This window comes from Dama dama, chromosome 5 (genome assembly GCF_033118175.1).
Source record: "Dama dama isolate Ldn47 chromosome 5, ASM3311817v1, whole genome shotgun sequence".
Lineage (NCBI taxonomy): Eukaryota > Metazoa > Chordata > Mammalia > Artiodactyla > Cervidae > Dama > Dama dama.
This window is the reverse complement of record NC_083685.1, coordinates 124,160,288-124,172,542: the sequence shown is the minus strand read 5'-3', so window position 1 is coordinate 124,172,542 and position 12,255 is coordinate 124,160,288. Positions and strand designations below refer to the sequence as shown.

The 12,255-nt window shown below is 52.8% G+C and overlaps 1 protein-coding gene across 3 annotated transcripts in view; it reads right to left on the bottom strand.

The window, feature by feature from the left end:
* Window positions 1-468: 468 nt before the first annotated feature.
* The window catches only part of MXRA7 (matrix remodeling associated 7), a 32,552-nt gene continuing 20,765 nt past the window's right edge, over window positions 469-12,255 (bottom strand). The window contains exons 3-5 of one of the 3 annotated variants that reach the window (XM_061144734.1): window positions 9,776-9,872; window positions 8,623-8,703; window positions 3,492-4,813 (exon numbers count right to left, since the gene is read on the bottom strand). In XM_061144734.1, the coding sequence (XP_061000717.1) occupies window positions 8,670-8,703; window positions 9,776-9,872 (131 nt within the window). In that variant the 3' untranslated portion in view covers window positions 3,492-4,813; window positions 8,623-8,669. Of the gene's footprint in view, window positions 1,829-3,491; window positions 4,814-8,622; window positions 8,704-9,775; window positions 9,873-12,255 lie in introns of those variants that run through there. The other 2 variants (XM_061144733.1, XM_061144735.1) reach the window with 2 other exon arrangements.

Genomic DNA, 12,255 nt, shown 5'->3' with positions numbered 1-12,255 from the left:
GTACCCACAACTCATTTGTTTGTTTGATAAAATGAGAGAAGGACTGGAAGAAGGAAGCGAGGAAAGAGACATAAAGTGGCTGCATGGCAGTGCAAGTTCTGCTGACATGCATTTAGGGCGGGCAGGAAGGTAGAAAACAACCTGGTTGTGGGGGGGGCGGGGGTGGTCCCTGGGACACGAGAGAGGAAACAAACAATACTTAAGTCATAACATTTTAAAACAGCAGTGACACAAAAGGTAAAAATAATATTTTAAAAAAGAAAAAAATACTGACATTTGGATATAACAACAAACACAGAGAGCAAACCCTCCTGTTGTGAACTGTCAGCAAAGAAGCTAAAGCAATTACTATGACAGATGGGGGAAGGGGTCTGGGAAAAACTCTAAAAAGCAAGAGAGGGGGAAGGAAAGTTCACTGTGTTCCCCGTGATAATTATTAAATTGAGGTTTGTAAAACGCCACTGCTGCTTTTACTTTCATGTGTAGTTTTATTTCAGCAAATAAAAAATATTTTCAAGAACTTTCTTAGGTTATCCTTTTAGCAATCCCACCTTAACTCAATTGGCTATGGATTTTTCAGCCAGTGGGGTGATCAGAAGCAGGATCTGGACAGCATTAAAGAACGGCTCTTACTGTCATCATTGTGCATTCACTGACTCACAGAACTTTATTGATGTGCTAAGGTGGTCCAGACACTCTTCATGAGGTCATTTTGGCATTTTATTGAATGCTAACTGGTGAGGTTTTCTTCTCCTGCATGTGCACCTGGCTTCTCCAAAGGTCTTGATTTTTATTTGTTTGTTTATGGCTGTACCTCACAGCTTCCAGGATCTTAGTTCCCTGACCAGGGATTAAACCCACATCCTCGGCAGTAAAAGCACCGGCTCTTAACCACTGGACCAGCAGGGAATTCTCCTCCATAGGACTTTAATTTCTCCAAAGGTAGAGACTGTGCTGCGTATTTTATTTCTATTGACAGTGTCTAGCACAGGTCTAGGTGCGTGATGAGCCCTCACAGAAATCTTAATTATATATAAAGTAAGTGTCATGGTTAAATAAGAGATACTATTAGAGGGTCCCAACTCTGATATTGTTGCTTTGTTCCAGGATGGAAGGTGAGTCTTTGAATCAGACTTTTTTTACTTTTTTAGAGATGCTCCCCTATGGCTTGCTCCCAAACAGTGACAGAAGCTTCCAGAAATTCTTCCAAGGCAGAGGAAGGTGTAGTGTTAATTGGCGTGATACTCGGGCAGCGGGACCTGATACTCTTCCTCCTTACAGCATCCCTGAATCTTTTCCACACTGTGTGCTGGGTTGGGGGGGCGGGCAGGGTGGGGAGCTGAGGCTTCGAGCCAGCCCTTCTGGGCAGCTGCTTGCCTAGGATCTAGTTTGGATCAGATGACAGTTTCGAAGGGGAACCCATGTCACAGCTGGGCCCTCCCCAGCAAAGAGAAGCCAAAGGACTCAGGGACGTTTTCTTCTCCTTTGAGGACAACTATCCTGACTCCTGTAACATGATATCTAAACTGCAAGAACTGAGAAACTCTGTATATGCTACATCTCTACATCTATGTACATAAGATAAAGGGAAGCCTACAAAAGTGTGAGAATAGCAAGGGTGTGGGTCCCAGGTGGGGGCAGAGTCGTGGCCCAGCTGTCACGGCTCAGCTCTCGCAACCCAGCTGTCACGGCGTCCTGCCGGGCGGAGGCGGCCTACATGTCGTAGAGCCGGAGCTGTTCCTGCACATCACCATCGGACATCTCGCCAAACGTCTCCTTGTTGTCCTTCATGAGCTTGAAGATGGCAGCCAGCTGTTCCTTCTGAACTCTGTCAAGAAGAAAGGATAAAGAGGAAAAAGATGCTCCCAAGCCGGGGAGAGACAGAGGCTTGTGCCTCCCGTAGAGTCAGAATAAGGAAATGAAACAAAGACAAAACCCGCTCTTAACACAGGAGCTCTTTTGGTCTTAAAAAAAAAAAAAAGAAAAGAAAAGAGCCTTCTACTAACTGGGATTCTAAGTCTTGGGGTCTGCCCTGGAGATTTGGGGACCCCAGGTTATCACTGAGGTTCTTGTCACTGCACTTCCCCATGGGCCTCCCTTTAATGTTGACTGCACATCTCCTGGGGGGTGGGCCACAAGGAAGGAGAGGTGTTCCACAGGTGACTGGCGAGCCTGGGAAGAGACATGTTAGAAACAGCCTTCGTTTAGCAGGGGTCCCCAACCTCCAGGATCTGATGATCTGAGGTGGGGCTGATGTAATAATAATAGAAGTCAAGTGCACAATAAATGTAATGTGCTTGAACCGTTCTGAAACCACTTCCTCCCACCCCCGGCCCCCGTCCGTGGGAAAACTGTCTTCCGCGAAACCAGTTCCTGGTGCCAAAAAGGTTGGGGGCCGCTAGTTTAGACGGCTGAGCCAAAAGTGGAGGAAGATACAACACAATTGGCTGGGAAACAGGGGAGCATATAGATATGTGCACAGGGTGCTTGGCCCAGGGGCAAGTGGGGGTGTGGAGTCTCACTGCCCAGAGGAAGGGGTGCCTTTTTCCAGGGGCTCTGCCCTTCCTACCAGGGAACAGGCCTGGCTGGAGATCAGCTTTAGGTTCACTGCACCTGGGCTGGGGGGGCTGGGGGCTGGGGGTGATGTCTGTCATCTCTGTGAAGCCGGGCCATGTCATCTGACCAGCGCAGGACACCTCCCAGCAGCGCAAACATGAAAGGGCGGGGAGACGGTCGGCTGCCGCGGGCTGCTTTCTTCTTGGTCTGCCCTGCTGTGCTGTCAGCCTGGCTCGGCCCTGCCTGCTGGCACGGGCTCACCACGCCAGTTTCAGGCTTCTGTGATTCCTCCCTCCACACTCTACCGGCAGATCGGCACAGGCCACCTTCAGAGGGTGTCAAGCAAACAGCAGGTCTGCTCTAGTCCCTGCAGACCCACCAGGAGGCAGGGCCTCAGCACAGGCTCTGGGCACCCTGGCTTTGCAGGGCACAGCACTGTCCAGCCGGCACCTCTATCCTGCCTAGAGGGGGCTCCCAATCCATGTCTGGTCTTACACTTGTCCTAACATATTCTTTCTGCAATAACCCCCTATCTCCAAACAGCAAGTTGTTGGTTTTCTGACTAGAGCAGCAGCTAGAAGCTGAAATACTGAAGTCCCACATCCAAGCCTCTCTCACTCACCCTAGAGAAGTTATTTCTACAATCCACTTTCCTATCCAGAGGAGAAGGAACCTGTGGGAAGTCCGCGGTACCCTACTGCCTGAAGAAAGGAATACAATGGGTCAAGAGGCTGTGAGTTGAGCTCCTTGGATGGAATTCAGATGTACAAGTGGGCACCCCCCAAAGGAACACAAATCCTCCCATGTGTCTCTAGGATGTTGTACTTTGCTGGAGAGTAACAGGCACCAATTGAGAGAGAGCGAGCTTGAATTTTAATGGGTTCAAAAAGATTATTTTTGAAAGACAAAGCAAAATGGAAATAAACACGCAGTAATCAAGACCATCTACTCAAAGTTTATTGGACCAAAGGCTGAATACAGAAATCCAAGCCATAAGGAGTACATGAGGTTTGGTGCCTGCAAGCCACATTCAGAAAGTGTCCAGACAAACTTCATAACCTGGAGAGAGTCACCTATTTTTTTAATCAGACACTGGCCTGGACAATGACATCTCTTACTACCGCTGTGTGGGGCAGGGGCCGCTCACAGGAGCACATCTGCTATTTGTTACGTGGTTCTGTGTGGCTCTTCCTTTGTTCCCTATTCTGTCCTAAACCCATGAACCTAAAGTACTAGACCTGGAGGAGAAGGTCCCTGGGAATGTAACATGCCCTGGAAACTGACATTGAACATTTCCCAGCCTTGCATTAGATAAAAAAAGAAATTTTCCTATAAACTTAGTGCTTTAAAAAATGTTTTAACCAATAAATCTAAAAACTGCAGATTAGTTTTTGGTATAGTATAAATATCGTCCAATATAAAATTCCAAGAAACGGATCTCGGACCCCATCTGATGATCTGGTGAAGTTCTAACTCATCTATGAAACCGAGGAAAAGGCAGAACTGAAACGTCTATTTTAAGCGAACACTACCATTATTGCTTCTGCTAAAGTGAAGGTGAAGATGCAGCTGAGCTGGTAAGAACATGGTGAAAAGGGCTCTTGGCAACAAGAGGGCTGGATCCAAGCCTGCTCTAAGTGGGGGGCAAGGGCCAGAGGAAATCAACAGCTGGTTCTGGTGCTTTGCTGCCCATGCATCAACCATCGTCTCCCTCACCCCCCAATCCAGCCAGCTAAAGACAGAGGGGAAGCGGGCCCTAAGGGGGAGCAGGGCAGTCGACCCCCCTGAGCACCCAGTGGGCCCAGGCAGCACCCCATCATGTGTCTATCACACCTCAATGTCTCTCTTGGTTTGGCTTCGGTGATGAAAAGCAGAAGGGCTGGGATGAAACTATACTGATTTTAAAATGATGGCATTGGTGACACTGGTAATATCTCAGGTGTAAAGGGTGTGTGGACAACAGGAACATTAAGTGACAAGGAAAATAAAAGTCCAGGAAAATCCTTCAGCTAAACAAAGCAATCCACGCAGACAGGGAGGAACGCTTCTGCAAGGGATCACCCCAGGCACTGTGGACCCTCCCAGCCAAGAAAAGTCCTGGAGGGGGGGTCGACTCCTGGCAGATTTATGTAGGAAAATGCACCCCAGGAGCCCACTTGCTCCTCTCTGGGGCTTCCACTGTATCGCTCAAGTTTTAAGATGCCAAAAGGAAAAGCCTTTAGGAGGAGCCTAAGGATAACTTCATTATTCCTCGGTTCTGTAAAGAGAAATAAGGGGAAAAGATCATTGATTTCACTCATACCATCCTACTGCAGGAAAAGAAGGGGGGAAATAGGGTGAGGAAGGGGAACGTTTGGAATTGCAGAAGCCAGCCCAGACGCTAGGATTCAGACCCCAGGGGAGTTTGCCTCTCGTCACCTGCAGCAGGATGGCCCTCTAACCAAAGCCAGCCTGAGACCCTCTGCCAGGCCTGCCGGGAAGAGGGTCAGGCCCCATGTGTGGGTAGTTAGGCCAACAGGTCCCACTTGTAGGTCAGTAGGCAGATCGAGTCCTTCACGTGTGTATTTAGTTCAGGTCCCACAAACGGGCAGTTAAGCAGTCCCAAAGAGGGTCCCAAGTGTGGGGGACCGAGCAGGTTGGGGATCCCACACATGGGTAGTTAGGCAGGGAGGGTCCTCAATTAGGCAGTAGGGCGGATAGGGGCCCACGGGTTGGTAGTTTCGCAGCTAAGTTTCCACTTGTAGGTAGTTGGTCAGGGTAGACCTTCAGTTAGATAATTGGGCAGGTCAGGGCCCACACACTGATAGTTGAGCAGGTCAAGGGCCCAGTTGTAGGTAGTTGGCAGACTGGGACCCACACGTGGGTAATTAGGCAGGTTAGATCCCTCACTTGAGTAGCTGGGCAGGTCGGGTCCCTTTGTGGGTAGTTGAGCAAGTTGGGGTCCACGTGTAGGTAGCTGGGCAGGTTGGGTGCTACCCGTGGGTAATTGAGCAGGTAGGGGTTGCTCACACTGGTAGCTGAGCAGGACAGGGCCCTCATTCAGGTTGGGTCCTACAGGTAGGAGCTGGGCGGGTTGAGTTGCACAAGTAGACAGTTAGGCAGGGCAGGTCCCACTTGCAGAGTGTTGGCAGTGAGTGTCAGACTTTAGTTGGTCAGGTAGGGTCCCTCACTTAGATATTTCGGGGGTTCAGGTGCCCATGTGGGTAGCTGAGCAGGTTGAAGCCCACTTGTAGGTAGGTGGCAGGGAGGGTCCCACACTGGGTATTTGCGCAGTTTGAATCTCACATGTAGGCGGTTGAGCAGGTTGGGCCCTCAATTAGGTAGCTGGGCAGATTGGGGCTCACTTGTTTAACAGGGAGGGTCCCTTAGCAGGTAGTTGGCGGGGAGGGTCCCCCAAGTGTCAATGAGCAGGGCAGCCATATGTAGGTGGGTGGGCTGAGGCCTCACCTATATTTAGTTAGGCAGGTCAGACTGCGAGGGTCAGATTCTTGGCTTTGTGCCGTTCTAACCTGGTCCTCTCACCAAAGATTATTTCCTGTCCTTGCTAGGTGGGTTTTGTCCCTTCTGGGGACAGTGGCTTCTAAGGACATGTACTCCCCAGATGAGGCAAATGGCGTGTGCACCTTTTCTAAAGGACAAGTCAAGCACTGAGCGCTGAGGGAGCCCCGGGGGAATCCAACTTTATCCCTCTGGCGCCCTCATGTGGACGTGAGCCAGCATGTGTTTCTAGAAATTCATGCTGGTGGATGATTCACAGACACGTCAGGAGGTAGAGAACAGAAGATCCATTCACCCTTGCCAGTTATGCATTTCCAAACATCATCTACTAGAGTGGTGTTCACTTCCAAAAGGGTCAGGCCAGTCCTGGGGACATTCAGAATGGAGTGGGTGCTTGAGTCCCGGGTCCTGATTATCAGAGCCAGCTGGTCTACCCCCTGGGTGCCACTTTTCCCTGGTCCAGAAGATGGGAAGAAGGGATGGTGTACAACAAAAAGAGTGCCCAATGGTCCCTTTTTTCTTTTTTTGCTGCCAAGCTAGAAGCCAGTCAAGCTCGCCAGTTTCACTAGCCTTGGGGGTGAGTGGCAGTGTCTTGCTGTGGGGAGCAGTCTCAACCTGCAAGTCCCCCATCCCAGCCACGTTCTGAGGCTGCCTGTGGCACCTCCCAGAAGAGCTGCGGGGGGGACCCATACTACTCTGTTGGTCGGCTTAGTGAATTTAAAGTCAAGAATTTGCAGCATGGGCTTTTAACCCGCTTGCCACGTGATGGGGACCCTGAATGCCAGGAAAGGGATTAGAAACAAGCAGAGTTTGGTTGACTAGAATTTGACAGTCAAAGAAGAGCACACACTTTTCACTGGCCTGTGGTTTTAGTGGTTTGACGGTATTTTTCACCCTGACAATCCCAAGGCAGTTTTCTGAACCTAACCAGGACCAGAGCTGTCTCACTCCCATCAGCTCTCCTGGTCCCCAGGGGATCTATCTCGCTGTAGATGGAAAGACAAAGCCACACTTGCCAGCCTCTGCAACCCCAAGCATCACCATGCGAGGACCATGCGAGAAGGGTGGGCATCATGGGGCCCCGTGCAGTGCTGAGTGGGCTGACCACGTGCAGGGACCACGTGCAGCTGACCACGTGCAGGGAGACAGCGAGCAGACCCCACAGGCAGATGTGTGGGGCAGCCCCGGGAGCATGCTGGGAGGGGCGGTAATGAAAATGAACATGAACTCCAGCCCCGTCCTGGGAGGACCGTGTTCACGGGCCACTAAGTCCCCCAGTCCCTCCTTCTCAGCTTGGGCAGGGCTGTGATAACCAAGCCTGCAGGTGAGGAGGTGAGAAACCTTCACCCCAACAGCCGTACTCGGGCAGTCTCCACTCCCACAGAACAGCACTTATCTGGAGAGCCCCAAAGATCCAGCCGGGAAAGAACCACGCCCCCCCCCAACACCGCCCCCCGGCCAACACAGAGTCTGCTCTCTGGACACCATGGAGGAAGGACTTTCCTTCTTCCTGCCCGACGTCCCAGCTTTGAACCCAGAGACGAAGGCAGTCTGACCCCAGCCTGATCCTGCCATCCAGTCGGCTAACTGGCCTTTCCCTTTCTAATGGTCCCTCACATCTGCAGCAGACACAGAATAAGGCCGGGGTTCTGGCCACAGCCTCTGCCCACAAGGGCCTTTGAGGGACCCACAGGCACATCAAGCCCCCTCCATCCTTAACGCTGGGCTGCACACCTTTTTTGGAAAGGGCCAGGTTCCGACTCCTTTAGGCTTTATGGGCCCCACGGTCCCTCTGACACTGCTCAGTTCAGCCCCTGCAGTGCAAAAGCTGCCACAGACCACAGAAAAACAAATGAACGCAGCCGGGTTCCAGTCACACTGGATTTACAAAAACAGGGCCGTAGTCCTCTGCCAACCCTTGCTCTGATCATAACCACCCGCCTGACCCACAACTTGGCACAGGGTTCTGCTGGGCACTGTTCTTTCTTTTGTTGTTGTTCAGTCGCTAAGAGGTGCCCAACTCTTTGTGACTCCGTGGACTGCAGCACATCAGGCTTCCCTGTCCTTCACTGTCTCCCGGAGTTTGCTCAAACTCATGTCCATTGAGTCAGTGATGCCATCTAATCATCTCATCCTCTGTCGCCCCCTTCTCCCCTTGCCCTCAATCTTTTCCATCATCAGGGTCTTTTCCAATGAGTTGGTTCTTTGCATCAGGTGGCCAAAGTATTGGAGCTTTCTTAGGGTAGGACTAAGGCTGCAGGGGTGAACACCACGTTGTCGGGAGGACAGTTTCCCCCCAGGCTCACAAGGGGGCGCTGGTCCTCCAAGTAGCTGGTTCATTAGGTCCAGGAGGGACTTGGGCCTCCAAGAATCCCTGGGCCGTGGGAAAGGGGCCTCCTGGCCCAGGAGCCCTGAGCTAGATGAGAATGAGACGGCCCGGGTGCACAGAAATGAATTAATCAGTTATGAAGGCGGCGGAGGAGGAGAGATTTAGATCACAGTCGTGATGGGGACAGTCACAGACAGGATGAAGGAGGCACCACTAATCTAAGAAGTCAATCTCCTTACCAAAAGGATTTGCAAGAATATTTGTGGCTCAGGACCTAAGGAACTTGCTACAGGGAAGTGAGGTCAGAAGTCAGCTCAATCCTGAAATATAAAGGCAGCAAACCGGGTCACACCCAGAGGCCGCGGCGCGTGGGCACCAAGGAGTGGGGGGACACCTCCCCCAGGCCGGGCTCACCCTGCCACCCCTCCACCCCCCGGTGAAGAACCTTCCGGGCCAGGTTTGGAAGGATTGGCGGCAGCTCCAGAAGGGGAAAAGGGGTTCTCGTGGGCAGAGCACTTTCTGACTCCTGAGTGATGCTGGGTGGGTTGGAAATAATAGAATCTAGATCCTGGAATAACAGAGCCTCCATTCCTGACCCTAGAATCCAGCTTGCGGTAGCCAGTGGGGAGTGATCGCCCAGCCCCTCCGGGTTACTGGGCTCAGGAAACACGCCCCCATTTGTTAATAGAGATGTGTGCCTGAACCAAAAGGACCCCAGGCCACAGGCTGGCCTTTGTCAGACCACCGGTTCTTCCCCTGACCCGTCCCCGCTGTCCCGCTGCCCCTTAGGAGGGAAGCCCATGCGTCAGCGTGGGTGTCCGGCTGGCGACGGGCGGGGGAAGAACCCATTTCTAAAAATGAGTTGCTGCCGTGGCTGCAGCTGCCTCAGAGCTCCACGGAGCAGAACAGATAAAAAAGGACTGCTGGCCCGGTGCTGGGGAGAGGGTGGGAATGGGGGAGCTGGAGGGTGCTGGCGGGGTAGGGCGGGGGCGCTTGGCTGCCAGGCAGATGAGCAGAAAGAATCGTGCTCTGTCCTGAAGTGATGGATTGGTTTTGTCATGAACTCTCCGTGTACCGTGAACAGCCGGATCTGCTCCAGGCTCTTCCCAAGCATCTCGCTTTCCCCCTTTCGGTGGGGGAGGGGGGGGGCAAGAAAGGGCTCGGCCGCCCTCTCTCCTCCCTGTCACCCGCTCCTCCAGAGTTTCCCAAGGGTACTGTTGGGGGAAATGGAACCAGGAGAGGGGGAAAAAAAACCCTAAAACGGAAATAGGGCAGTGGGGGCGTGGCTTGTGGGAGCCCCGCCTCCTCTCCCCGCTACAACAAAGGGGGCTCCCGGAGTGGCACCCGAACTCCAGAAAGGTGAGCAGCCCGGAGGAGGGCCGGGCGGCCTACCTCTGTTCCTCCTCCAGCTCCTCCTTGGTCATCATCTTCTTGTACTGGTTTCCCCGCAGCTTCCCAGGGCTGTATTTGAAGGAGAAGGCCTCGCCCCCTGCAGAGACGACACCCAGTAGAGCCGGTTAGCGTGCTGGGCTCTCTGGTAAATTTAGTCCCCTTTCCCTTCCTTAGTTTCCAAAGAACCATGTGGGCCAGAGAGGGCTCCCCGCTTGGAAGAGGGGCAGACGGGGCCCATGCCCACCCCAGGCCTGCGTCTGGAAGGATCTCCCTACATCCTTTCCACTCAGGAACTCTTTTTAGGAACTTGAACCGGGGATGAGGCAGCCAGAATGAAACCTGCACACACACACACACACACACACACACACACACACCAGCCCCCGCCAGGCCATTTGGTTCCATCCATTCTCCCAAGGGGCTTCCCGGGCTAGTGTTAAAGAATCTGCCTGCCAATGCAGGAGACTCGGGTTGGATCCCTGGGTAGGGAAGATCCCCTGGAGGAGGGCATGGCAACCCACTCCGGTATTCTTGCCTGGAGAATCCCATGGACAGAGGAGCCTGGCGGGCTAACAGTCCACGGGGTCGCAGAGCTGGTCACGACTGCAGCGACTTGGCCAGCACACAGGCATTCTCCCAAGACCAGGCTGGGCCTCCGAGCTGCCTGTCGGCCGCTCTCCCTCAAGGGCTCTGGCCAGACAGCTGTCCCCAGGGCTTTTCTCCCCCCATCCTGATCCTCCCTCCCCAGTGCTGCTGTGCTCATTACACGGTCAGACAGAGGGCACTTATCTCTGGGAAGCAGGCTGTGCCTGGGCGCTGCGTTCCCTGCCTCTCCCTGGGTCCCGGGTAACAAGGACCTGCAACAGGGACCGGCGACCCTCCTGCCGGGGTCCTGGGTCTTCTGGGCTTGAGGGTGCCCACCCTGCCCTCTAGGAGCGTCATGTCGGCAGGTCTCTTCTATGCCCCTCCTCCCACCGGTGATTAAAAAAAAACAACAAAAAAACGCATCCAGCCCACAATGGGACAAGGGATGTGGGCTTGTCCATGGCGTGTTTAAATAGGTCATTAAAACCAGTACTCAGGGGGACCTCCCTGGTGGTCCAGTGGCTAAGACTCTGAGCTCCCAATGCAGAGGGGCCTGGGTTCAATCCCTGGTCATGGAACTAGATCCCACATGCTGCGACTAAGGCCTGGCACCACCAAATAAATATGTATATATATATATATATATATACACACACAATATATATATATATTTTGGGCTTCCCAGGTGGCTGGCAAAGAATCCACCTGCAATGTGGGAGACTGGGTTTGATCCCTGGGTTGGGAAGATCCCCTGGAGAAGGGAACAGCTACCCACCCCAGTATTCTTGCCTGGAGAATTCCATGAACTGTATTCCATGGACTGTATAGTCCATGGGGTCGCAAAGAGTTGGACACAACTGAACGACTTTCATTTTCATATATATTTTAAAGTACTTATTACTGAATGGGTGTTCCCAGGCTTGCCAAACCCAGAGCAGCCTTTGTAAGACCTTGTAGCTGCTTTGGAATGTACAGAAGGGCAGTTCTAGAGGCCTGGGAGGGTGTACCAGGGGGTCTGGACAGAGAAAAACAGGCATGTGTGATGTGGGGAGAAAGTTGCAGGGCAGAAAAGGAAAGAGCTGTGAGCATTCTCCTGGCTGAGTGTCCAGTGGAGAGCATTCCCTTGGGAAGCAGTGGCCTTACATGGTCCTTCAGCTCAGCAGGTGAGGGGCAGACAGCCTCCAGCCAGCCTGGGGGACTGAGGCTGAACAGCTTGTCCTATCTAATTTCCGTTAATGTATAAAGAATTGAGTATGGGAAACGCAGAGACCAGCAAATAGCCTTCCCACACAGATGTCTTCTTTTTCAGTTCTGTTCTATGTCACTCAAATGTCAGGGATCTCAAACACCTCCACATCCTGCCCTGGGGCCACCCAGACGGTCTCCAGCTGGCGGTTGTCCCCAGTGATGACAGGCTGGCCGGGGCTCCAGGCAGGAAAGGGCTGCAGCCTCTGAGCCTCGCGTTCTCTCTCGGCCAAAGGAAGAAGGTTCTGGATGCAAATTCAGAACCCGGGGGTTGTCGTGGGGGTGGTGTTTGCTCTCACCACAACCTGACTGACTTTGCAGGAGAATCTGGCCCCCAGGGCTGAGCACTCCCCTCACCCCACGTCTGGACAGGGATTAATTTGCTCTTCATTCATTCAGCAAATATTGATATTCAGTGAGCACTCTGCTTGGTGCTGGGGGCTTAGCAGGGAAGAAAGTATAGAGCGAGCAAAGATGAGTAATCAGAATAGCAAGAGTTTGCAGTAGGTCCTGAGAGCTCTTCAGCAAAGGACAGTGGGAGGGGAGAGGAAGGTGGGGAGGGCGCTGCTTGGAAGTTTAATGGCAGAGGGAGGGCTGTCAGGGAGGGCTTTTCAGGTGAAGCTGCAGGTCTGGGGAGACGGATCTAGCAA